A 24502-nucleotide genomic window follows, 5' to 3' on the forward strand; every position below is an offset into this window, starting at 1 on the left:
CTTTTCCTATCACTATCCGATGGACATTGTATGAAATCTGTGGAAGCTAGGACAGCCGTGCAGCTGATTTACCAGAAGTTGCAGTTATTCTCCTCTCAGCGTTTACATGCAAGTTGACTTCATGCTGAATGGTCACACTGTAATTTCACAAAATATAGCCTAAAATACATGCATCTATGATTATAACTGTCTGTCATCCAAACGTGATTATTTCTACCACCTAACCATGCAGAGTACATCAAGAGTGCAGCTCTTCAACATGACAGAAATGCTCTCTGTTCGGTGTCAAAAGACAGATCCAAGAAACACTGTCTTTGCTGAAAAACGAACAGCCTGTAATCTTGCACAAATTAATACCTACTCTACAGTCAATATTTTATTATTCAACCTAAAACACTGTATAGTTCTTTGTGAAGTGTCTGTATTTAAAATACCGTGCACTTTAATGATGCGAGCAAGCCTTACCTTTCTATTCTGTGCTTAGTCGATTTAGCCAACATTTGCAGATAGCACAGGCTCAAGAGCTGGTTTCACACTGAAGACATACAAAAAACCAGAACTTGAAAAATAAAATTGCCATTAGTATTTAATCACCTATAAAAAATAAACTAGCACTTTCAGTTTACATCTCATTGCACAAGATCAAAGCTGGCCTTCAGTCTAAGCACAGGAGAGAGAGACCCTGACCTACAGACAGTGAAGAAGTGTACTCAGACCAACAGAAAAAAGAACATGGACTAGCCATTAGGCTTTCAATTCACACAGCACATGTCTTTTCAGTCTTATCAAAAGTGAAATCCACCACAGAACTCTATGCTTGGGGCCTACAATCTTCACAAATATCAAAGTGCATTTTCAAAAGCCTTTGAAAATATGGAAACAACTGAAATCCTGGAGAATTCTACACTTCTCCACATAAACCAAGAAGCAGCAGAAGCACTTGGTAAATTCAACAACCCACATCAGCTTTATTAGATCGTTACATTTACAAGAATTAACGGTAACGGTGCAGCTGCAGGGTATTGCGTCTTCTCCAGGCAGCACGACGTGAGCCACCAATGGTGTGGTGGAATTTGTGGCCCTTGCCAAGACCACGACTCTTCCGCCCGGCCGACGTCAGCCCACGCATCTCTCTGTGCTTGTGGACGGGCTTGGTGATCCACTGGGTATCAGGGTTGCGCCTGATGGTCTTATGGAAGGGATCAATCAGGATCACTTCAAAAAACTTGTAAGTGGAATCTTCACCGACCCAATAAGAGTTCAAGACTCTCAGAGCCCCACAATGACGGCCAGCACGTTCCTAGAGGAAAAAATAAATGCAAAAGGCTGTAAAACCATGGATGCAGGGCACTATTCATGCAGAGAGGTACAAATAGCTCAAGATTTTGTAGGTGCTAGAAATTTCGATTTGCCCCAAGAGACCCTCTCTTCCTAAAAGAACTGTTCCCCTTCCAGTTGCAAAGATGCAAGAAAAAGTAATAGCTGAAAGGAATGCTGTATTAAAAAAAAAAAAAAAGAAAGAAAAAAAAGGCTGTTTGGATTCCTACATGAAATGGGTTTTAAATAACGTAAGGAGGAAGGTGCTTGATTGACAAAAGAAGGAACTACTTTGTACACACAAGCACCCAATCAGTAAATACAGAGTTAAAAACAACTGTAACATGAAGATGAAGAGCACAAACTGCACTCGGGGCCACGGAACAATCTTTTGTGGGAAGTTATGAAAGACTGATCAATTTGCACATCCAAAGCTACAGGGGAGAAAGACATTTCTGCAGAGAATAAGCCCATACTGATAGAAGAAAAGAAAGAGCTGATGTAACAAGTCTTTGTTCCACTGCTGGCATATTAGTGCTTGCTATTCCTACCCTCACTTGTGGTTGGAAAGCAGCAGTCTTAGTTTAGAAAACACAACAAAGCAGAAAATAACAATTATGCAACTCCATCTGCCTCTCCCGTCAAGAATGCTCCTTATTTAAAAAACCTGAAAGTGTGTTTAATCGTAGGACTTTATCATCACCGTGGGAAAGTATGAACCAATGGAGCCCACCCATCTTCTATCCCAATGCAATCCCAACCTATTGCTAGTTTACTTAACTATTTTCTGCATATGTAATAAAATTCTTTCAAGTCCTTGTTTTATTCTACCATGTGAGAGCAACACATATATTAAACATTAAAACACCAACCACCCCCAACCAGCTTCTATGTGCGGACAGTAGCTACAATCGAGGTTTTGTATTTCTATAATATTTCTGTCTGAAAAATGTAAGTCTTCCAGGAAAAAGTGTGTTAGAATCAGAAAATTTCAAACTAAAACTGAGGGCCTATGAGCTGTCACTACAAGTGAGCATGTGATTAGCCATCAGGTATCTGGGAATAGCATATACGAAGAGCATGCCATGAGCACTGAAAACACAGAACTGCATTTTTAATTTAAACTCATCATCTGTGTTTCTTTTAAATTACCATGTCCCATATACGGGTTTTTTTTCCCCCCCTTTTAAAAACCCCCACCATATTCAACTTGCTGAAGTCACTTATGAATATTTTTGAACTCCTGGGAACAGAAAAAAAAAGTCTTCTGCTTCAAGATGGAAAGGCAATGAGCAGTCTCCATTTTTTCACAATGTCTCTTTTTTGAGACTGCAGACTGGTATTAATTCTAACCCACTGAAAGAGTTTTTTCGAAAGGCAAGAACTACATCTCTTCAACACTACTACTGTGATGTTATGAAACTTAAAAGATCTCATCAAAGTTTCCATTTTGAGTATTTCAGCAGGCAACAACATCTCACCTAAAAACAAGTCAACCACGAATCTTTGTGCTTGTGAGGTACCGAAGTATTTTACAAAGAACCAGGTTGTCTCTGGCATGCTGCTTTCAGATCCTATGATATAGCTAAGTACACTGTGCAGCTACTACACAAACAGGTGCTACAGACTTTAAGACAGGAACTCATCCATACTTTGTGAAAGGACCATTACCTAAAGTTGGTAATACATACAACATGGCAGGGAACACAGCGGTGGGATTTAGTGATGAGTGAAGTCAAGATACCTTAGTGTATTTGAATTTTTATTTCTCATGCTTAACCCTTTGTTTTTACTGGGGTTTATACTAGTTGTATGTCTAATTTTCATTACAAATATTGTGGCATACTTTAGAAGTAAGCATACACTATGAACTTCAGTAAACCACCTAAGTAGTACTTCCCCCAGACCCAATTTGTAAAGTCTGAACAGTTTTTTCATTTGTCTCAATACAGCTTTTCAAGACATTCTGGTGCTTTCCTGCCATCTGTATTCAAGATCTCTTACCCAACACACCAACAAAACAGTTGCTTGGGGCTTTTTTTTTTGTCTCTAGTCTATAGACTAAAACCTTCCTACCGCCAAGTTTCTGAGCAATAACCAGAATAGTCACCTCTGCTACAGACTGAAGACTCCGGGCAAACTTCAGCTGGTTAACACCATGATGCACAGGTTTACCATAGGTTGCACCTTTCGGAACTGGGCGTTTACGACCACCACGGCGAACACGGACACGGTAGATAACATAACCTAAAAGAAATGGTGACTTAGGAACTAGAAGAATTCTGTCATGTAGCAAGTACAGATCGCAGCAACACAATTTTGATGCCCATACTGCATTTCCAAACCCCCAAACTTTACAGGAAATCCTGCAAAATTAGGTCGCTATACCAATCTTCACCAAAATCTACAACTGGGGGTGGCTAGCACAAGATGTTTTTGTTATTTCCATTACAAGTGAGTAAGGGAAGTGATGTCCTGTCACAACTATTTTTTAGTTGCAAACCAGAGCTCATGGCACCTTTCCACTATCCAGTTCCAAATACACTAAGAACAGCTACAGCTACGTTGTAACACAAAAAAACCCCACCCCGAAACACCCAACAAAACAACCACCCCAAACCTAAAATCGCATATTCTGATCGTAACATTCATAAAGCACTGAAGCACCAACCATCCACAAACCTTGCTGAAATCCGATCCCTGAAAAAGGAGGAAGCTAGACAAACTTCACAAACAGTAACAGAAACATAGACTCTTAGTTTTGTATTTTCATAGTGAACAAACTGTTTCAAGGATTTGCTCAAGTTACAGATGGATGGCCACTTTCCCCTAGTTTCTTTCACTGAGCAGTAACTGTTTTCTAATGACAGTACAAACTACATCATCTTGCTTACTCAAGTGCACGCAGCTGTAATACAGTCAAAGTAACACATGACAAAATCTGGGCAGAGAAAGGACACCCCCCAAAACCTAAGATACTAAAAGCACTGGTCAGCTCTGCAGTAGTGACACAGCACAAGAACAAGAATTAAAGCTAAAGCCCGCTTGATCTCCATCTGCCAAAACAGCCACAGAAGGTGTGAACTCAAAACTCCATGAAGTAAGGTTTTGGGCGGTGGGCACTACTACCAATTTAACATAATAAAGTTCGTTTCATGCAAGACACTTCAGTTTCTTGTGGAATATTTAAGTTTCAGGTTTTGCTGCTCTACTATCATGTAAGGAAGGAAGGAAGCTGACATAAAAACTCGGCCACGCCATCACGAAGCACATGGACTTCACCTCTATGTCTCATTACCTTGCTTGGCCTTATATCCCAGCCTGCGAGCTTTGTCTGGTCTGGTTGGCCGGGGAGCTCGGTGCAAGGCAGACAGCTGGCGATACTGCCAACAGCGGACACGGAGGAGGAATCGCATCACATCTGACTGCTTTTTCCTCCATAGCTCCTGGATGTACTTGTAGGCACCCATGTTGGTCTACCTGCTGAATCGAGAAGTCAAGGAAAAACATGCACCAAATCAAATTCCAAATTTGAACAGCTTCCAACAGAGACGCTTCATAAAACCATACACATAACACCACTGAAACACAGGATGCTCTCAAGCTTCTTTATACCACTGCCTCACCTGGTAACACGGCTCACGCTTGGCGGCCTCCAACAGAACACACGGCAGTTACCATTCTCGGCAATTTTCTTCCTTTTCATGTGTTCTCAAGTGCTGAACTCCTCAGCTGAGGAATTTTCAGACGTGTATGTCAAATACTACCCAAATCGATAGTTAACATCCAAAACAAGTTGTAAATATTAATCTAAAGAAGGACATGACTGTGAGTGGTGTGGTATTCGTTCTTAACATGGTTTAATTACCCCTAAAAACCTTTGAGCTCTCACACACTTGCAGCAATTAGCAGATTTAAGTGAACTCCATCAAACCCCCACCCAAATCACCACCGGAAAAAGGCAGCTCATTTTATTCGCACAAAAAACACCCCAGTTCACTGGGGTGATTTTTCGAGTCTGCCCACCTACGGCCTAGCTCTCGCCACCCCCAGCTCCCCCTCCTCCATGATCGCATTGTGGCATAAAACACCACAAACCAACTGCAAACCCGGAGTCCAACCAGGACGTGCGGCCTGTAATCACCCTGCACCCGCTACGCTGCGGTGCGCGGCCCTCCGCTCACACCGGGCAACCCTGGGTCCGACCGAGTGTCCCCCTCCCCTCCCCGCCCCACACCCCAGGCGCCCAGACCGCCCCGACGAGGCGCAGCCCACGGGCCCTCCACCGGCCTCCCGGGGCCTGCGGCCCGCCCAGGCCGCGTTCCCGGCGAGCCGCAGAGGCCCCGCGCCGCGGGAGCAGCCCCGCCCCGCCCCGCTAGGGTGGCGGCAGGCGGATGCGGCAGCAGGGCGATCGGATGGCCGCCTCGGGCCCGGGATGGAACCAGATTGAGAGAAAGGCCGAGCACAGACAACCCCTCACCTGATGGCGCCCAGCACCGGAAAGGAAGAGCCCTGCTTCCCACAACCCCTTGCGGCGGCATCGCGCTTCCGGCGGCGGCAGCGGCGCCTCATGGGTAATGTAGTCCGGGGGGGGGGCGTAGGAGAGCCGGGCAGCCCTCTTCGCCCCGCCCCGCCCTGCCCGGCCCCCGCGCCCGCCAATGGGCGGCAGGGGGCGGGGCTCTGCCCGCCAGGCCGGCGCGGCTCAATGGGGTCCTGTGGGAAGCTCTGCCCAGGTGCGCGCTCGCGCTGGGGCCCGGGGGCGCGCGGAGCTGCAGGTCTGGGGGGGGGTGTCCCCGGGGGGGGAGGGGGGCGGTTGGCCTCTCTGCGGCGGCGGGGTGACCTCTCCGTTTTTTTAGCGTATGCTTTGCAGAGCGCCCTGGCGTGTGAGGCGTTACCCGGTTAAACTGGAATCGGCGGAGGACGACGCCAGCCCCTCCTGGTCCTGAAAAGGTACTCTGCAGCCCGCAGACTGCTCCAAACTGCGGACGGAGAGTTCGGGCCTGCCGCCCTGCCCTGGCTCCGCTGGCAGAGGGAACTGCCCCTGGCTTCTGGAGGCCTCCCGCTAAAACCAACCCCCACCCATCCACACTGGTTTAAAGCAGACCGGAAAACCTGCTATTGCATTTGCTTTCCTGTGCTTCTGCTTTTAACCCTCCTGTTTTCTATCACCTGGTCCGTAAAGGCTAGGAACTTTCTGTGTGTGAAATAAGTGGGAGGGAACCACCATTTTGTCACGTTTCCAGAAGCCGTCCTGATACCACCAGATACCGCCGGGCCCGCAGCAAAACCACGAAGCCCGGTAACGCGAGTCTTGCAGTGTACGCACACGCTGACAAACACGGCCCTTGCCCCAGAGGGTTTACACACTTCAGGGCTCACAAACAGTCTCCCCGAGCCCGACGGGGCAAGCGTCGAGGCTGCGCGCAAGCATCGGCACCAATGGCAGCAGCCTAAAACCTTAAAACATGGTGTGGGAGGAAACCCTAGTCCTAAAAATATCGGTCGCTGGTGAGCACCTGGGAGGGAGCTGTGCCTGCGAGTCACCCGCTGCTTCGCATTTTGCCTCTCGCCTTTTCGTGGGCTTCACTTCTGTCTGGTGCCGAGCTCTGCCACCGCGCCGGGCTCACAGACTCCTGTGTCTGCACAGGGCTCGCCTGCTGACTCGGCCCTCTCGGGAAAGATGGGAAAGGGCTACAAGGTGGTGGTTTGTGGAATGGCCTCGGTGGGAAAGACTGCGATTTTGGAGCAGCTTCTCTATGGAAAGCATACCGTTGGTGAGATATTTTTACTTTTGGGGGAGGGGAAGGGGATTGTTTCCTTTTCCAGCATCTTGTTATGTGTGGGCCCAAAAAAACCAGTAACTGAGGACCGCAAACTGCACTGAGGTGAAGGAAGAAATTAATGTGGTTTTGTTGCATCTCTGGGCAGTTCTTGAAATCTGTAGTCCCTTACTTACCAGTTTTTAAAAGAGGCTCGGAGAAGAACCCTTTCCGTGATGTTCCCAGTTACAAAATAGGTGAATGTTTAAAAAGAAACAAACACAGGAAGCAGGTGATGTGCTTGCTGCCTATTTACATAATATCTCATTCCCTGAAAGATGCTGTAGATGCCTGAAGAATAAATAGATGTCACATGATGAGTGGAGAGACTGGTTAGACTTTTGTTCCGTCTTCTTAAAGCTTTATTTTGCTTGGTTTTGGCTAATATTTAATCAAAGCACTGGAAAGAAAAACAGCTCAGCTTTAGGCCCACATTCTGTACTGAACTTCAAGGGCCAAGCTTCTCGGGTCTCAGAAGAAATCCTCCTTTGGAAAATGGACTTCAGAGAGAAGCATGGGATGTCTGAGACTTGCTGTGCACAAAAGAAAGGGAATGAAGGCAAAGCCGGCTTGTTTCCCTCTTTTTCCACATGACTTGGCTTTGAGAGGAAGGGCAACGATCAGCAGGCTGACAAATTATTCCTGCCTCACCCAGAAACAAGGGGTGGCACCACGGGTGAATCTCAGGGCTTTGACCAAAGAAGTCTAGTCAGTTTGTATCTTTTCCTTGGGCCGGTAAATTAAATGTTGGGGTAAGTTACTGGATAAACCCTAGGATTTCTAGCATGGTGTTTTGCAGGCACTACGCCTTTAAAATGTGGGGATGGGAGGAATTTGCTGGCAAAGCGTGATGTAGAACTGCATGCTAATACCCTTGTCTAAAAGGAGGATTTCCTCTAATGTTGCAGCAACATCTGTTTCTAGCATCCTACTGAGCGCTATGCACGTAGTCCCGTGTAGCTTTCAGCGAGAAGGTTGCAAAACCTGCAGGCTGAAGGTTTTTCCCTTTGCTACCGACCTGCTTCTCCTCTGCACTGGCCTGGGTGATTGTCAGGGACACCCAAGCAGCATGAGCAAGGCCACGTTACTTAAATCATATTGCATTGCATTACTTCCTGCCCCAAGCTCCTATTAGTGAGCCAGGCAGGAAGGATATTCGGGTGTTGCTGATCGGAGGAGCTATTTATGGAGCCAGCCATGTACACGATTATACAACGTCATGGATACTAGCTGACATAACCGGAGGGAGGCCTTGTGCCCGGGGTTTAGCTGTGGGTGTCCCTCTGTCGCTCCCGAATGCTCCGCTCTAGCTCGGCCACTGTGCAACGCAGACTTCCCCCCCCCCCTAAAAAGATCAGTTTTTCTTTCCCGCAGCTCTGCTCTTATTTTTTGGAGTTAACAGTAAGGGAAGGAGCAGCTGATAGCGGGGGGGGGCGCGGTGCAAGGGGAGAAGGAAGAAGGTAGTCTCCTGTTTTCTATGATTTTGGTCAAATCTTATTCCCAAGACATTTGGAGAAAGAGGGCAAATAGCAGAGTCAAGATCAGCGTATGGAGAGAGCTCATACGGAGCCACAGCAGCCCCAAGGGATGAGTGGCTATGGCCCAGCACTTTTGGTATCACCCGTGTGTGCCATCAGGCACGTTTTGGGGGATGGACTGATAGGTTGGTGTTTCTGGCTGTCCCGCTGAGTGGTCACTGTCCTCCCTGCTGCTTCCTCAGCCCACAGGCAGTTCTGGCAGAGAGTGCCTGAAGTATGGGCTGGTGAAAATGGTTCCCAGAAGATCTCTAGCTACTGCTCCAATCTGTATTGATTTAACCCTTAAACTGCAGAGGCAGGATACCACTGTGAGGGTCTCACTGGGCAAGGACAGAGTTTGAGGAATGGCAAGTCTTTGATTGCCTCTTAGCTGAGCTGCTTTAAACTGCACAGAGCCGTTGCTGATGCTACCGTTGCAGGGGTGGCCCATCCACGCTTAAAACATGATTACTGAATCTTGATCCTCCTTTCCTAAAGCTTGCAAGCTCCAGAAAGCTGACATGTACATCTTGGCTGCTGGCCTCTTTGGCAGGAGGCAAAAAGGACTAGTGTGTTTGCTGAAAGCCTGTCTGTTCAGAGCCAACCAGCAAGGCAGCTCACCGGGTATGGCAACATGGACACAAGCTGTTTCAAAACCTGTGCTTCCTGACTGACGTCAGGAGCAGCTCTGTGGCTGGTCCAAGGGCTAGGGAGCTGTGGGGAGGACTGCCGAGCCAACGCACGGAGTCTCTCCATTCCTGACGGCATCCCCATCCTCCTCCCAGTGACAAGAAGCGTGCTCAAACTTGGTTGTAGGCTCAAAGCACAAGGTCTGGCGCCATCCTCCGAGGCGTCCTAGCCACTGACATGGGGGTCTCCTCCTGGCTGTAAATCAGCCATGAGTCTATGTCAGTACTCACGTGCCTCCTGTTGACTTTCCTGTAAAAAGTAGTGGAACAGCTGCTATCAGGGAAGTGATTAGTGTCCTTGGAGGTTTCACGCTGCTATATAAAGCCCTTGGCTTTGAGCCCATGCTTCTGGCTGTGGGCTTAGCGATGGTGCTGTAAGCCCAGTTGCACAGTGTTTCTTTTCCTAGAAAAATGTGCACCTTCAGCTCTCCCTGACTTGTCATGGATGAAGTCCCTAAGTGCGGCCGTTGCTTACATGGTCAGCAGCTAGCACTCTTGCAAAGGCACTAAGATTGCTTGAAGTCAGAGGAGAGAGTACTTGGGATGGAGGAATACCCCCCAAAAAGAAGTATCTGTGTCCCTAGAACCTGTGAGCAACAACATGTGGTACTGGGTTTTGTGCTAGGCTTTAAAACTGCAAGAGGGGCTGTTTGCCTTGGGCACTAGGATGAGAAAGGAGAGGGCAAAAAGATGAGAGACTGTCAGAGCCACGTAAAGTAACGTACATATTGCATAGCAGCCTCTCTGGCTAAACCGATATGAGGAATCAGACAAAACCTGAAAGGAGATGTTTGAAACGGGTGCAGATTTAGCTTTGAGTCACGTAGGGATTTTATTGCTATAGGTCAGGCCAAATAGTTGTTAAGGCTTGCACATATGTATACAGTTGCCTGGTACCTGGAATGATCTCTCTTTTTGTGGCTTCAGTGTTGTTTTTGTCCAAATCCTCCACCTTCTCTTGCACTCCTGAAGAAAGGAAGAAAGAGGGGCCAGTCTTTCCTCCTCAGTCATGAAATGGGTCCTTGACTGGCAGTAGAAGATTGTCCCACTAAATACCTGTGGTACCTGGCACTGCTTGGCCTTAGCTCTCTTGAGAGGGCTAACAGGAGAGTTGCTGGCTTAACTTTGGCACGGGACATGTCTGTAAAGAGGATAGGTATTTTTCCTTAAACAGTGTCCCTGTTCAGTGATGGTGCAGAAAGGAGCCTTCCATCTGCCTTTAAAATATCTCTGGCCCCTGAACCTATGGTAAAGCTTATGTGGTGGGTTGACCCTGGCTGGATGCCAGGTGCCCACCAAAGCCACTCTATCATTCCCTTCCTCAGCTGGACAGGGGAGAGAAAATATAACAAAAGGCTCATGGGTTGAGATAAGGACAGGAAGAGATCACTCAACCAATTACCATCATGGGCAAAACAGACTTGACTTATGGAAAATTGACTTAATTTATTGCCAATCAACCAGAGTAGGGTAATGAGAAATAAAACCAAATCTTAAAACACCTTCCCCCCACCCCTCCCTTCTTCCCGGGCACAGCTTCACTCCCGGATTCTCTACCTACCCCCCCCCAAGCAGCACAGGGGGACGGGGAATGGGGGCTGCAGTCAGTTCATCGCACGTTGTCTCTGCTGCACCTTCCTCCTCAGGGGCAGGACTCCTCACACTCTTCCCCTGCTCCAGCGTGGGTCCTTCCCATGGGAGACAGTCTTCCACGAACTGCTCCAGCGTGGGTCCCTTCCACGGCCTACAGTCCTTCAGGCACAGACTGCTCCAGCATGGGTCCCCTGTGGGGTCACAAGTCCTGCCAGAAAACCTGCTCCAGCGTGGGCTCCTCTCTCCATGGGGCCACAGGTCCTGCCAGGAGCCTGCTCCAGCGCAGGCTTCCCACAGGGTCACAGCCTCCTTCGGGCACCCACCTGCTCCGGTGTGGGGTCCTCCATGGATATCTGGTGGATATCTGCTCCACCATGGACCTCCCTGGGCTGCAGGGGGACAGCCTGCCTCACCATGGTCTTCACCACCACGGGCTGCAGGGGAATCTCTGCTCCGGCGCCTGGAACATCTCCTCCCCCTCCTTCTTCACTGACCTTGGTGTCTGCAGGGTTGTTTCTCTTACACATTCTCACTCCTCTCTCCAGCTGCAGTTTCTATGACCACAGCAACTTTTTTTCCCCTTCTTAAATACATTATCCCAGAGTCACTACCATTACCGCTGATGGGCTCGGCCTTGGGCAGCGGCGGGTCCGTCTTGGAGCCGGCTGGCATTGGGTCTGTTGGACATAGGGGAAGCTTCTAGCAGCTTCTCACAGAAGCCACCCCTGTAACCCCCCCCCCTGCTACCAAAACCTTGCCACACAAACCCAGTACTTCTTATCAGCTCAACAGGAGATGAGAACTCTTCCTGTAGAAAACACGATTTTCCTTATCTCTGCCTCCTGGCTATGTAAATAGCTGGTATGGTCAGGTTATTCATAAGCAGCTACTTCAAATCACCTTGCTAGCTAGAAATGAAAACTCCATATATTACTGTGCTAGAACTCATAATGAAAGAATTTGCCTCGCTTGGTCTCAGCTGGAGGGATTTGGGGTTTTGGCTTTCACAACTCCAAAGATGTGGAAATTAATTAACCAAATAATGCATTCTTGCATCTTTGTTTCTTAAATCAAAACTACCTTCTGATAGAGCTGCAGTCAGCTTTGCATTTTAGAAATAGATGAAAATGGAGCTGAATGTATGCAATTGAGTGTCACAACCATGGCTACTGGTTGGTGGGACCAGTACTTAACTAGCAGCTAAATCTAAAGAGACCAGCTCCCGTTGAGGCCTGTCCAGCTCTTCTCCGAGTCAGGGATCCTCTGATACGCTGTCATTTGAGATCTAAGTAAGCAAAGCCTGTTATCCTGCAGTTTACAAACACAAGGAATAGCAGGCTTTAGGAGCTCTTTGCTAAATTCCTGCTGGAAAGAGGGAAAGAGAGATTACACAGGAGATCATCAGAAGGACTCAAGAAGACACAAAATTTGCACTGCCTTTATAGTCAAGAGTCACTTGGGAAATTCTGAAATTCCATCCATCTTGAAATCTTGCTTTATTTTGGTATTTGCAATATTTCTGCCTTGCCTAGTCTGAGTGTGCAGTATTCATTAGTATATTGAGCCTTTTCTTTTCCTCTTTGGGAAACCACCAGGGGTTGAAACACCATCCAATTTATGACTGAGGCTTCCCCTTGCAGTTCCTCTGTGGCAGCAGTTGGTAACGTAGACAAAGACCTTTCTGCCTCTCCCAAGACTTGCACCAGCTATGTAGGCAATAGAGAACGGCATCAATCTCCTTTCTATTCCTCCTTTCCCTCCCTAACTTTTTTTTGTCTTTAGTTTCCAAAGAAACCATGAGATTGTTCAGTCTTGTTAGTTCCCCTTTCCCCCCATAGCTTCTGAACCTGAAAGCTGGTTCCATCTGCCCATTCATCTGTGTCACAGCAGTAGATATCTCAAAACATGTTTCTGTAAATTTAGAAAAACTGGTAGCAGGAAAGAGAGAAAAGGCCCATGATAATGCTCTCCTCCAAGGAAAACCTACTTGAGCTGGCAGCAGTTTGCAGGGCAGTAACTCCCCAGCACAAGCTGCCCTTGCCCACCCAGGTAGCAAAGGTGGGAGGATGCCTGGGGATGCCAGTGAAGGAAAGGAGAACTGGGGTCATTATGACAGGGAGGATGGGATGGTGCCAGACATCCTAGGACACTGGGCTTTCCTGACTAGTTTTGCCGCTCGTACAACTTCCCTGGCACGTGTTTGAATGGAGACTGCGAAAGTGTTTGAATGGGACAGTACTAACAAGAAGTGTAAATATCGTTGTCAGGAAGATGGGGCTAGCATGTGGTCTGGGCTTTAGAAGCAGGGCCTAGAATAAGGTGACACACGTATATCTAAAAATTGTCTATGTTTGCTTAGGAATCTGTTTGCATATACTCCCTCCCCCAATGTATATAGGTGAAATTTCATCTCTGGAATCTGATACTGATGCATAAATTCCAGCTGCCTCCAAAGTCCCCCCTCCCCCCCCCCCATTTCACATCAGAATTTGTTGCTCTGTTGTGCTGACTTAAGTCCCAGGTCTTAATTTTTCCTCTTCATTTTCAAGTAGGATGTTAAAAGACATAATTTTCACTGCTACTTTTAATGCCATTAAGAAGCGACTGTCACAGGACAGTGTGGACATATCAAAGACTGTCGAACTACAGTGCAGCATTTAGATGGTAAAAACCCGTACAACATTATTCATTACTTTCTAAAAAGAAAACTTAGGTACTTACGGTTCATTCCTTCTTGCCAAAGTAGTATTTACTGATGCTAGATATTTCCTTGACCTGTCTGCACAATGCAACGAGGCAGAGCAATAAAAAATACAGTGCTAAATCCAGGAAGGGCTGTTACCTACTTCAGTCTTTAAAAACGCCCTTGTAACACATTCTCCAACCATACGGAATGCGTTTGTGCTTCCTCTTTTTATTAACCTTTGTTTTGTCCTTCTGCTCTTAGTTTTGCTCCCACACTTCAGCGTGGCTATATTTGGAGGCAAGATAAATTAATTCACTGCAAATCTAATAAGAGTTTGATCTATGAAGACCGCACAGAGAGGGGGAAAAAGAACAGCTTGTGCCACTTTCTTGCACAGGAATGCTGCATACATCATGGAAAACCATCCGCGTGGGTGGAATGCTTTAGCTTGTTTGTCAATGTGAAGTATTTTGAATAGTGTCATTGAATATAGCAAAATCCTTATTTTCACAGGCCAGATAATCCCTCGTGTTTTCTTAGACAATGCTGTAATATGGTCCCTTTTTGGCAGACAAAGAGAATAATGCAGGACTCATTATTGTAGCCCTGCAACAGCAAACAATTCATGTATATAGGAGTGCAGTGGAGGCAAAAACGTGGATTGCAGAGGGTTTATATGAATACTTAAAACCAAGTCTGAAAGTGGCCCAGCTACACTATACATAGTTTGTTGGGACCTGTAACCTTATGCACCTGCATCCAGGGGGAACACAGAGCTAAGGTGATCTCTGTGTTCTCAGGTTTGGCTTGGAAAAAATAATTTTAATTAGTTCAAAGTAGGCTGCCTTGAATTACCTCACATTTACCACAGGGAGAGGAAGGAAGGAGAGCCAATGTGCAGATAGTTACCATGGAGCAGGTGATATATATATATATGAAAGCTTGTTACCTTATGCATGCTCTTACCTTGCAGTAAATGAGCTTGCTCCCATTAGCAAATCTGAGTCATTTAAATCCCTAAGGGATGGAAAAAGCTCACTGTGTATTTGAGTAAATATAGCATGCAACTTTGCTTGCATGCAAACATCCCCTTCCCTTTCTGGCTTGATTTCACTTGTTGGTTAGTTGTACCACCAATACACATTCATTTCCAGAATTATTCCTTTGGCTCCTGCTTCTGCCATATGATCCAGCTCAGTATGAAGCAAAGAAGTAGGCTCAAGATGTTAGTACTTGACTATCTGGTGTTCCTTGGCTGTTCTTCCAAAAGGGTATGTTTGGGCAGGCCCATTTGCAGCACGTTTGGCACAGTATTGGTACGCTGGGTGGTTGGAGTTTGGGAAATCTGGGGGAAGAGCTGTATATCTTATCCTATCCTGAATATGCACATTGTATAGATCAATTTTACAAGCATAACCATGTGCTTATATATTAGATGGCTGTATTTACGCAGTGTCACTATTGTAAATAGCTGGTGCGGTGACCTATGAATACAGCCCTTCATGGGGATGTCAGGCAAGGTCGAGTCCAGGTCAAGTCACTCTGGAAAACATGCACTGAAAGCTATTGTGGAGTAAAATTCTGCGGTACTGCAAATACTTCTGATAGCGGTGCTGTACTTACACCAGCTGAACTTTCCTGCTTCTTTTAAAACAGGCTTAGATGAAGGTGCCACAATGGAAGATGTGTATTTGGCATCGGTGGAGACAGACCGAGGCGTGAAGGAACAGTTAAGGCTTTATGACACCAGAGGTCTGCAGGAAGGCATAGAATTGCCAAAGCACTATTTCTCTGTTGCTGATGGCTTTGTTCTCGTGTATGCTGTGACCAGCCTCGAAGCTTTCCAAAGAGTTGAACTGCTCAAAAAGGAGATCGATGTCTTTAGAGACAAAAAGGAGGTAAATGCATAGTGCCTTAGCTGCTTGGCTTATCGCTGTATCAGTGATAGGAAGTTAAGGTTGCAAAGCATAGATTTTGTTTCTGTAAAACTTGCACACAAAAGAAAACAAATGTACCCACAGCCTTGGGCAATCCAGCAAAAGGAAGCTTTCTCATGCTGGGAAGCCTAATTCACATGCCATGCAGGTCATGCAAAAGAATGCTTTTTTTTTTTCTCTCCTTACTTCCTCTACTACAGCTAAAATTGTTAGCTGAGTGCACCAGCCAGGACACTTATGACTAATAAAACATATGGTCTACAGCAGTGCAGTGCATATGTTTTTTTAGGTATTGTACACGGGAAGTCAAGTGCATAGAATAATATAACGAAGGGCATTATCTTTGTTTGTTTTGTATTCATGTACTTGATGGCTTACAAACTAGTGTAATTGACAATGGGTCTCCCAGACATTAGTCAATTGGCAAAGCAGCTTTAATGTATTTTAACAACCATATTGAATCAATTCAATTGTGTGAAATGACTGCTCTATTTTCCCTTAGAAAGCAGCTAGTGTTTTCAGCTGACAGTGTTCCAGCTTAGCTAAACAAATATAACTTGCATGTGGCGTTAGCATTATGGCTTTTCCTACAGTATCTTTATATTCTCGAGTAGTTTTCCCTGTTAAATGTCTTTAGCCTACAGCTTTCCAAATGTCTGTTTTATGCTGTTAAAAAAAAAAAACAAACGTGCATGAAGAATTAATTGGATAATGGTAGGGAGAGAGTTTTCAAAAATGTAACTTGTTTAGTACTGACAGCACATAGGGTGGTGGAGGAAGGCAGGCTCCAAGTTTGACAGCAGCTGAACGTGCAGTCATAGGACAGGTATGTTAGCTGGTAGGGCTGGTGTGAACTGCAGACTGTCACGTATATCAGGGATATGGGAGTCAATCATAACTCCCCTGCAGGGCAAGGAAAGGTGGACAAGCAGGAAATTTTTCCCAGGCGCTGTGTTTTGTGAGGGCCCAGAGTTGTTACTTTACAGCATGTTGTAATACAGAGAGAGCGTCGCAACCCCACAGGGTCTGCGTCCCTCTCTTCTGTGTTACCTGCCAGAACTCTTCTCTCTTGTGGCATGCAGGTATTTTAGAAAACAGCCAATTTGCTTATCTTCTGGGAAAGGTTAAAGTTGTGATCTTGACTGAGGATAACATAATTGAAAGAGTGGTGCCCACAATAAGCTGGATAAATTAGTTTTATTCCTGTGATTTCTAGTCCATATAAAATAGGCTTTGAAGCATAGAAGGTGAGATCAGGACCCCTACCTTAAGATAGCATCAGCAGACTTAAAGTCTGGGCTCTGCTAGAATGCATCCTTAACCGAATTAGGGATGGATCTTCACAAATGGTGTTTCTGAGCTGGCAGAACTTCGCCTTGTTGAGTAGCACAGTCCCCTGTTGTGTGGCAGATGACAGAAAGCACTGATGGCTGGTTCCTTGCTTCTGCTGGCTGTGGGGGCCATCCAGCACGTACCTTAAAGCCCAGCCAAACGTTATACTAAATAGAGGTTGTGTTCTCTTGTACTGACAGAGCTTAACCATAGGTAAAATTCAGTTGAAGCATGTGGTAAATACATATGAAGATTATAGCTTCTTTCAAAGCCTTCGCAGAGGGAAAAAACATTTTTCCAAACACCCTGGGCTGCTATAGAAAAGAAAGGAAGGCTCAGACCTCACAGGAACAGGACAAACATCTCTAGCTGGAAAGAAACAGAAGACATCCTGGAGTTAGCCTAATGAACAGGAAAGAGCAAGCAGGTGTGGCCACACCAAAAACCCCAAATCATCAGCAAGAGAGGACTTTATCACTTGATCTTTGTCAAACCACTAGTGTAGAGATGAGACCAGAGTTTGACTAAGGACCTTGAACTATAAATACAGGCATGGTTTCCCCTAAGAGCTCATGCTGGTAAAACATCTTTAGAAAATGGTTAACTTAAAATAAGCAGGAGCAGCAACTTTAAGTGGTCAGCACTATCTTCAGCACTTCCTAGAACTGAAGTACCGGGCAGGCCACTGAGCTCAGCCACACGGTACTGTCTAGGTGATATAGAAGTCACTTGATAGATCCTCACAGCCAATGGTCTGAACGGATCCAGCCATGCTGCTCTTGTTAGCTAACCAGTTGCTCTCAAAACTGCTTCGGAGAGGCTGGTGCTGGTGCTTACCCGACCCTGTCAGCGACAGCAGGCTGTCCCCTGAGGTCCCTCTCATGGCTTACCCTGCCTGCAGGAGCGAGCGGCCAGCTGGCCTGGGCGAGGAGCACAGCAGCTCAGCATGCCCGGGCTGCTCGCACAGGCTGCCTTCTGGCAGGTTTGGCTTTACTTATATTGCGGGTTGGGGCTCGGGAAAAACAAGCTGGGCAAAATCCACAGCTGTGGGGTCCAGGCTTTCTCTGCTGCCTGCATTTTTTCATCACTCAAGCATCCGCTGCTCTGACGTACTCAGACGTCATGCTCCTGTCATTTGTCTAGGGCAGCTCAATTGCTGAGAATAGGAGAATGGAGAATAGGGCTGTTTAACTTTGGCTCTCTTGGGTATTGTCTCCCTTTAAGCAATCAGAGGGAGAAGGGGAAGTCCTGCATATCCTATGATTAAAACCAACTCCCAGCCCACAGGTAGGTGAGGCTAATTCAAATCCCAGACCCTGATCTTCCAAACTACACACGGCTTACCTTGTGCCAGTGTTAAGTTCAAGAACAGGTCTGAACTGTGTTGCTACTTGCCTGCTGTTTAAAAGCATTGTGAGTGGTGGATACTTTTTGTATAAAGCTCACCCTTTCCTTTTGTTTGTAGGTAACAGTTATTGTCTTGGGAAACAAAACTGACCTCCTGGACCAAAGGCAAGTGGAAACAGAAGCAGCACAGCAATGGGCAAGAGCTGAGAAAGTGAGACTGTGGGAAGTGACTGTGACAGATCGGAAAACACTGCTTGAGCCCTTCACCTTCTTAGCTAGCAAACTCTCCCAGTCCCAGAACAAATCAACATTTCCCTTGCCTGGAAGGAAGAGCAAAGGGAATAACTGTGATAACTAAGCTACCTTAGCATTGTCTGCTGCTGCCAGGTCACAGCCTAAGTCCTTTCTGTGCCATTTGCTTCTCACAGTTTCACTTAAAGCAATAATCTCATTCAGCAATAAAATCGGCAAGCTTATGGCTAAGAGGTATCCTTCCTTCTCACAGACTTGGCTTGAGAACGTCACTGGTGGTAAAAGCCTTAAAAAGCACTTCATGAGAGGAGTTACCTTGCAACAAGGGTTATGGAGGAGGGAGGGACAGGTGGATACCTCTCTAGCGGGGGCTTTGACTATGCCTGGATACAGCCATGTTGAGGGACAAATCAAGAAGCTTATCATTAAGCAATCCCCCTGCAGATCTATAGCCTCTAGCCACAAGTAGTACTAGCTGCAATAAAGCATTCAATTTGGAGAGAGGATATGTTTGAAATGGCAACAGTCCTTTTACCTTGACCTTAAACAGGGCCACAGGGCTTTCTGATGCTGCAGGAGGCTGAGGTCAGTGTGTTGCTGCAGGAGAAGGGTTTGGGGCAGGAGGAACAACTACCAGCAGATTTAGCCACTGAAGTTCTGCTAGTGTCTGGAAGAAAAAAAAAAAAAAAAAATTGTGGGATATACTAGAACAGATCTACCCCAACATGAAGCTTGTCAGCAGTGTTTGGCAAGTAGTGCTTTCAGCTCAGGAATTTATTTGTACAAACCAGAAAAGCTCTCAGAGCACTTATTAATTTAACTGCGACCCGAAGGACAACATAGCTGTACATGGTTTTGTTCCAGCACGTCCAGTACAAATCAGTCACATTCACATAGGTGATAATTTTACTGAGAAATTATACACAGTAATTTTGTATGCTGGAGGTACTGCCCGGGCTCTGCTCAGTGCATTGCATAATACTCCTACCCAGCTGTTCAGCCAAGCTGCAGTAATCCACCCTCAGTATGAAGCTACAGGCCAGATAACAACTGGTAAAAAGTGCTGCACTACTTTGTGAGAGGCGGCTAGGGAGTGTAGGAGGCTGCCTTTTGGGAACATCCCCATGGCAAATGCCCAGCAATACCTGTACAAATGGCCTTGGTCTTAATATGCCACACGTTGTCCAGCGGCAGGAGCACAACTGTACGTGCTGTATTTGACTCTCCACACTGGTAAACCTGTGCTGCAGGAATCTGCTGTCCTAGGTCAGCCTGTCAGTAAACTAAACAAAATTGGATATAGAAGGACAGAATGAGCAACCGTTCCCAGAGAGAGTGGCCAGCTTTTGGCCTCTGATAACCTCTTATATTAATTGATACTAGCTTTTGTTTCTATTTGAAGACAAGAGTGGGAAGAGGGAGTGAACTGAAGTACCCAGTTCCCTCATTTTCCACTAAATTAATGTTGTTTTGAACAAATATTGAAAATTTTACTGCGAGTCAGCAAAACCACAAGCAATATTTGCACTGTCATAACTGCTAAATAGTAAGCGTGCTTAATGATCACAATTAAGCTGTGTGCTTATAGCATTGCTCTTCCTGAATACTGACAAATAAAGTCTGTCAGCATTACTAATGTTAAAGCAGCAGTACAATTCACTAAAAACTAAGCAGGTATTCCTACCTTTATAATGAAGGTAGACGAAACTGCTTGTGTGCGTTGCTCAATATAGTTTGGATTGCTGTGGCCAAGGAGCAAGATAAGAGAGCAATTACGAATGAGCAAGCTCTTGTAATGTAGTGCTAGAAACATACAATTGTTTCCATTGCAACACTGCAGCTGAGTAAACACTATAGCATGACCTCCCCCAACCTGGCTAGTAATAGTCATTGTCCCCAGTGATGCTGCAGAACAACACTCCCTCCTCACTCATTTCCTACCAAACACACGTGTCCTCAAGGCTTCTCCCTACCCAGAAGACTCCGCATCTGCCTGCATGCCTGGAAAGTGGGGGTGACTGCAGAGCAGCAGCAGTTCACCTCCTTGCTGCAACCTCTCACCAAGGAATTGGTTATGTTCCTCCTCTTCGGCTCTGCAGAACCCTCCTTCTAGAACGGACTTGATTCAGCTTTGGATGAATCAAAATAAGCCAAGACCTTTGCTAACCGCACACTGTCACTGAAGCTGACCCTTGAGCCCAGAGAGTGCAGGTTAACAAGTCAGAATTAACGTAACATGTGTGGAGATGGAAGGCACAGAGATGACTGGTTCCTGTCCAGTTCTGCACCCTGCAGTCTCGGTGCCAATTCCACCGCCAAGACTGATGTGACCTGTAGGCTGCCAGAGCCATGTCATGCGAGATCAGCTTGCTCACTTGCTCCCCTGGACACTCAGGACTTGACAAGGTTTTAAGAAAGGCAAGAGGAAAAGGAATCTTCTGAATGACTAAGGCCATTTTTCCAAACAGGTTACGTAAAGGCAAACACGTTATCTTTGATTTGGTTAAATTAATTAGAAACAAGTTTAGATCATTTTGGGCATTCACATAAACAACCACCACCGTTTTCTTTTATAAGCTTATTCTGATGCTTTTTAAGCACTCAAATCAATTGTCTTTTCTAAATACTGCAGTATTTTATTGACAAGTGATGGAAAATGTAGTGTCTCCTCTGCAAACAACCTACACACAGTGGCTGGTACTGAGTAAAAATGAAACTCACTGCAGTACAGTTCTACATAGAGTTAATAAGAAACGTACAGAGTACAACATAGCAGCTAAAGGGCAGAACACATATTTCTTCTTACCATTCCACTGACTCGAAACCTGTCCTAGGTCACCCATTTACCAATACTGGTACTCATGTACCAATAGGTACACCCATTTACCTCCTCACTCAGTAAAGGAGAGGATGAAATGATTACCAGAGATGCTCCTGGTGTGATGTAGCTATATACCAATAATTTTCCTAGGCTGAACCAAACAGCTGAGGGAGCTCATACACCAAAACATACGTTGTGTCAAAAGAAGGCAGTTCAGCAGATGAGGCTAACATACTACTACCCACAACCACCCAGCAAAGGAAGGGTACCTCTAGTTAACAGATTACTTCAGACCAAGTTAGATTTGATCTATATACAGATAGGAAGAGAAGTATATAAATAAAACATATACAGAATTAATTTTAAAGTACCAGAACAAATCTGAGAGCGCAGATGACCACATAGCACTCAGAAGAATGTCGCAAGGTGAAGTACTTGCCATGTGAAAATGAATCTGTGCTTCCGGCCTTTACCTTAAGGGAGTAGTCAAAAATGCCATATCCCCAACTAACTGCCCTGTTGCTACACACCTCAGTGTAAACACCATGTCTCTAGGAGATAATCTTTGTAGGTAGTTAAAGGATCTACAGATTAAGTCTCCTTTACTCTCCTTTAAGGTGTCTTCTGCTAGCTTACCAGGACACGATTCCTTCTCCTCTTCCAAGTGGGAACAGACGATTCCATCAGAAAACCATGAAGATACTCTCTTCTTCCTTTTACCTCCTGCCTGTTTCCCTTCCAGATCTCTTACACTTTTCCGGTTGCACTTTCAAATAATGTGCCAGTCCTGAAAAGCCAATGCCATGAAAACTTAAGCTAAAAAGTAACTAGCATGGACTCTGTCTGTGGCAGGTTACCTCCTCAGGGGCTGTGCCAGCCTGTGCAACCCTTACGCAGTAAACAGTTGAAAAAGTCTTACGCTGTCATTCATTGTGTGCTTGTCCAGAAGTGTCTTCCCAAAATAGCAGCAGTCAGTGCACTTACCTGCAAATCTCCGTTGTCCTTATCCATACTGTAATCCTCAAAGCATACTGGCAGACACTGTTCTGGCAAAATGACAAAGCAAGGCACTAAGCAGAAATCTTTTCTTCTTCTTTTTTTTAAACATCTTTTTATTAGCACAGTAACAAATGCAGACTTAAGTAGCCCACAACATACAACCAATCCACTGAGTGACTCCTATTCCACGCCTTACAGTTAAACAGCTTAAGGTATTTCACTACAGGTTACCGTCAGTCCTGATTAAACCCTTTATTCTTTTCACAAAGATAGATTGGCTTATAAAATAATACATTAACTACTTCTCATTTCATATATGAGGCCATATATCCACCTCTCCGTATCACAGATCATGAGATGACAGTCTTTAAAAAGGATTTGTTAAATACCAATGTGCCCTCCATAGGGGAAAACAATCCCAACATCTTTTTACAAAAAAAAAAAATCAAAACAAAAAAACAAAACAAAAAAACCCCGAGAACAAAATAAACCCCTAAACCCAAAACAAAACAAAAAGCAAAAACAGTGTGTAGAGTCTTGAAAGGACTTTTACATAAATGTCAACATATGTACCTGTACAAAATTAAGCTGTTTTAATCTTTTACATATTGCAAGCAAACTGAAAACCAAAGAAGTCTAAGAAGTTTACATTCTTCTCGGTACTATATGTGAGCTAATATTGCTGAACTAATTACAGTCTTAAAATATGCTATTCCCAATCCTAGCTGTCTACTGTAGCAAGATACCTTAAGTTACAACAACAAAATCTTAGGAAATAAAGGACTGAATAAAATCTGTTATAGAAATACCCTACTCTTTACCAGCACCCTCCCTCCCCCCACCCCTTCAAAATCATAAGCAGCTCTTTCCATCACAGACGAATAATGTAAGAGTTTGACGAAAATCCAATTTATGTAGCATATCTTTTGGTCCATTGTCTGGCCATTCTGTCATGCTCTGCTCTGTTAGTCATATACTGAGTGGCAATACTTCCAACCAGGGGGTCAGCTGAAAAGAAAAGAAAACAAACCACTTACTTCAGACAAGTTACCAAATAAAAACTTAAAAATAAAGCGGAAGTGTGAATTTAATACAAGGGAATCACACGGGTAAAGGTACATTGCAACAATCTAAATATACTGAATTGATGGTCTGTATCTTCACTGATTTGTGTGTATTTATGGTGACGCACTAATCTATTGCTTAATAAGGAGCAAAATACCAATTAAAGTTTTAAGGAGTTTAAAAGACAACAATCCAACAGTCATATTTTGCATTACTGAGGACCTTCACCAATTTATGGGTTTCAGGTTCATTTTACCCCTTCTAAAAGTGGCTGGGACATACTCATTGCTAAGTGTACTCGTATCAATATAAACCTGCCTTCTAGGAAAGATCGGATCTCAAGGAAAGGTTTTATTTTTTTCAACAAGTTTATTATACATAATATAGTGTGAAACCTGGTGTTTCTCTCCTCTTGAGACGCATATAGAAATACAACCTGTAAAACTGACTTTGGAAGCCAAGACATATTCCTCTTAACTGGTGTGGATAACGGGTGGGTTAGAGAAGCAGCGAGGACTACCTGTGGCATAGTTGGTCACCAGTTTTAAACAGATGATGGAAAGCAAAAGGCTAATCCCCTTGTTTTCAGAACTGTGTTTGTGGCTCTTCTAGCTCCGTTACTGAATGACTACAGCCCTACAGACCAGCAAAGAGCGTTTAACCCTTACCCAAAACCAGGGTTGGTTTGGAAGGGGAAGGAGTTTTCATGTGCAGGAGGAGGACCGGCCACTTTCCTCGCGGGTCAGCCTGAGGAGCGGTGAACAGCAGGCAGGTAGGGTGTATCACCTCCACCACCTCCAGCCCCTCTCCGGCTGCCCTGGAGAGGGAAACGTGCCGTGCTGGAGGCCGGAGCCCAGAGCTGCGCTGGCCAAAGCCAACGGGATGAGATGGGGGCCACGTCATTTGGGTGCTGGGTGGGGTGCAAGGGGGCAGGCGGCCTGCGTGGCCACGCAGGTGACTTACCCGGGTTGCAGTCTGTGAGGAGGGAGCAGATGGAGAGGAGAACTTTCGAAATGGTTAACGCTGGACTCCAGTTGTCTTTTAAAATGTCCAGGCAGATGACGCCTTGGCTGTTAATATTACAGTGGTAGATTCTTGTCCGAAACGTTACCTGCAAGAAACGGGTAT

General features: G+C 45.5%; 3 protein-coding genes across 14 annotated transcripts in view; 1 reads left to right on the top strand and 2 right to left on the bottom strand.

Annotated features, from left to right (window-relative positions):
• Window positions 1-944: 944 nt before the first annotated feature.
• Window positions 945-5887, bottom strand: RPL15 (ribosomal protein L15). The gene is made up of 4 exons (XM_052798259.1): window positions 5798-5887; window positions 4616-4800; window positions 3428-3564; window positions 945-1300 (listed from the first exon to the last, which is right to left on the bottom strand). Exons 2-4 carry the CDS (start codon window positions 4785-4787, stop codon window positions 995-997), a joined length of 615 nt encoding a protein of 204 aa, XP_052654219.1. The 5' UTR covers window positions 4788-4800; window positions 5798-5887; the 3' UTR covers window positions 945-994.
• Window positions 5888-5943: 56 nt separating this feature from the next.
• NKIRAS1 (NFKB inhibitor interacting Ras like 1) lies at window positions 5944-18723 on the top strand. Of its 9 annotated transcripts, XM_052798229.1 has the most exons (6): window positions 5958-6050; window positions 6174-6267; window positions 6965-7091; window positions 13488-13599; window positions 15278-15519; window positions 18356-18723. In XM_052798229.1, the coding sequence occupies exons 5-6, from the start codon at window positions 15298-15300 to the stop codon at window positions 18593-18595; spliced, it is 462 nt and encodes a 153-aa protein (XP_052654189.1). In that variant the 5' UTR covers window positions 5958-6050; window positions 6174-6267; window positions 6965-7091; window positions 13488-13599; window positions 15278-15297; the 3' UTR covers window positions 18596-18723. The 9 variants fall into 9 exon arrangements, with proteins under 9 accessions (XP_052654157.1, XP_052654174.1, XP_052654189.1 ...); XM_052798197.1 differs by lacking the exon at window positions 13488-13599 and having other exon boundaries at window positions 5944-6050; window positions 6188-6616; XM_052798214.1 differs by lacking the exon at window positions 13488-13599 and having other exon boundaries at window positions 5944-6050; window positions 6188-6267.
• Window positions 18724-22381: 3658 nt separating this feature from the next.
• Window positions 22382-24502, bottom strand: part of UBE2E1 (ubiquitin conjugating enzyme E2 E1) — a 47398-nt gene continuing 45277 nt past the window's right edge. For 3 of the 4 annotated variants that reach the window (XM_052798146.1, XM_052798137.1, XM_052798156.1), the window contains 2 exons: window positions 24338-24485; window positions 22382-23317 (listed from right to left, as the gene is read on the bottom strand). In XM_052798146.1, coding sequence (XP_052654106.1) covers window positions 23220-23317; window positions 24338-24485 — 246 coding nt within the window. In that variant the 3' untranslated portion in view covers window positions 22382-23219. The remainder of the gene's footprint in view (window positions 23318-24337; window positions 24486-24502) is intronic. The other variant, XM_052798163.1, reaches the window with a different exon arrangement.

The sequence above is a fragment of the Harpia harpyja genome, chromosome 1 (genome assembly GCF_026419915.1).
Source record: "Harpia harpyja isolate bHarHar1 chromosome 1, bHarHar1 primary haplotype, whole genome shotgun sequence".
NCBI classification, from domain to species: domain Eukaryota; kingdom Metazoa; phylum Chordata; class Aves; order Accipitriformes; family Accipitridae; genus Harpia; species Harpia harpyja.

Bases quoted from the DNA above. Each gene is read 5' to 3' on its own strand.
- RPL15 (XM_052798259.1), bottom strand. From the start codon at position 4,787: ATGGGTGCCTACAAGTACATCCAGGAGCTATGGAGGAAAAAGCAGTCA. The intron at 3,565-4,615 runs GTAATGAGACAT...CATTTCTTTTAG, and splicing joins GGGATATAAGGCCAAGCAAG to GTTATGTTATCTACCGTGTC. The intron at 1,301-3,427 runs GTGACTATTCTG...TTTTTCCTCTAG, and splicing joins GTCTTCAGTCTGTAGCAGAG to GAACGTGCTGGCCGTCATTG.
- NKIRAS1 (XM_052798177.1), top strand. From the start codon at position 5,976: ATGGGCGGCAGGGGGCGGGGCTCTGCCCGCCAGGCCGGCGCGGCTCAA. The intron at 7,092-15,277 runs GTGAGATATTTT...CTTTTAAAACAG, and splicing joins CTATGGAAAGCATACCGTTG to GCTTAGATGAAGGTGCCACA. The intron at 15,520-18,355 runs GTAAATGCATAG...TTTTGTTTGTAG, and splicing joins TCTTTAGAGACAAAAAGGAG to GTAACAGTTATTGTCTTGGG.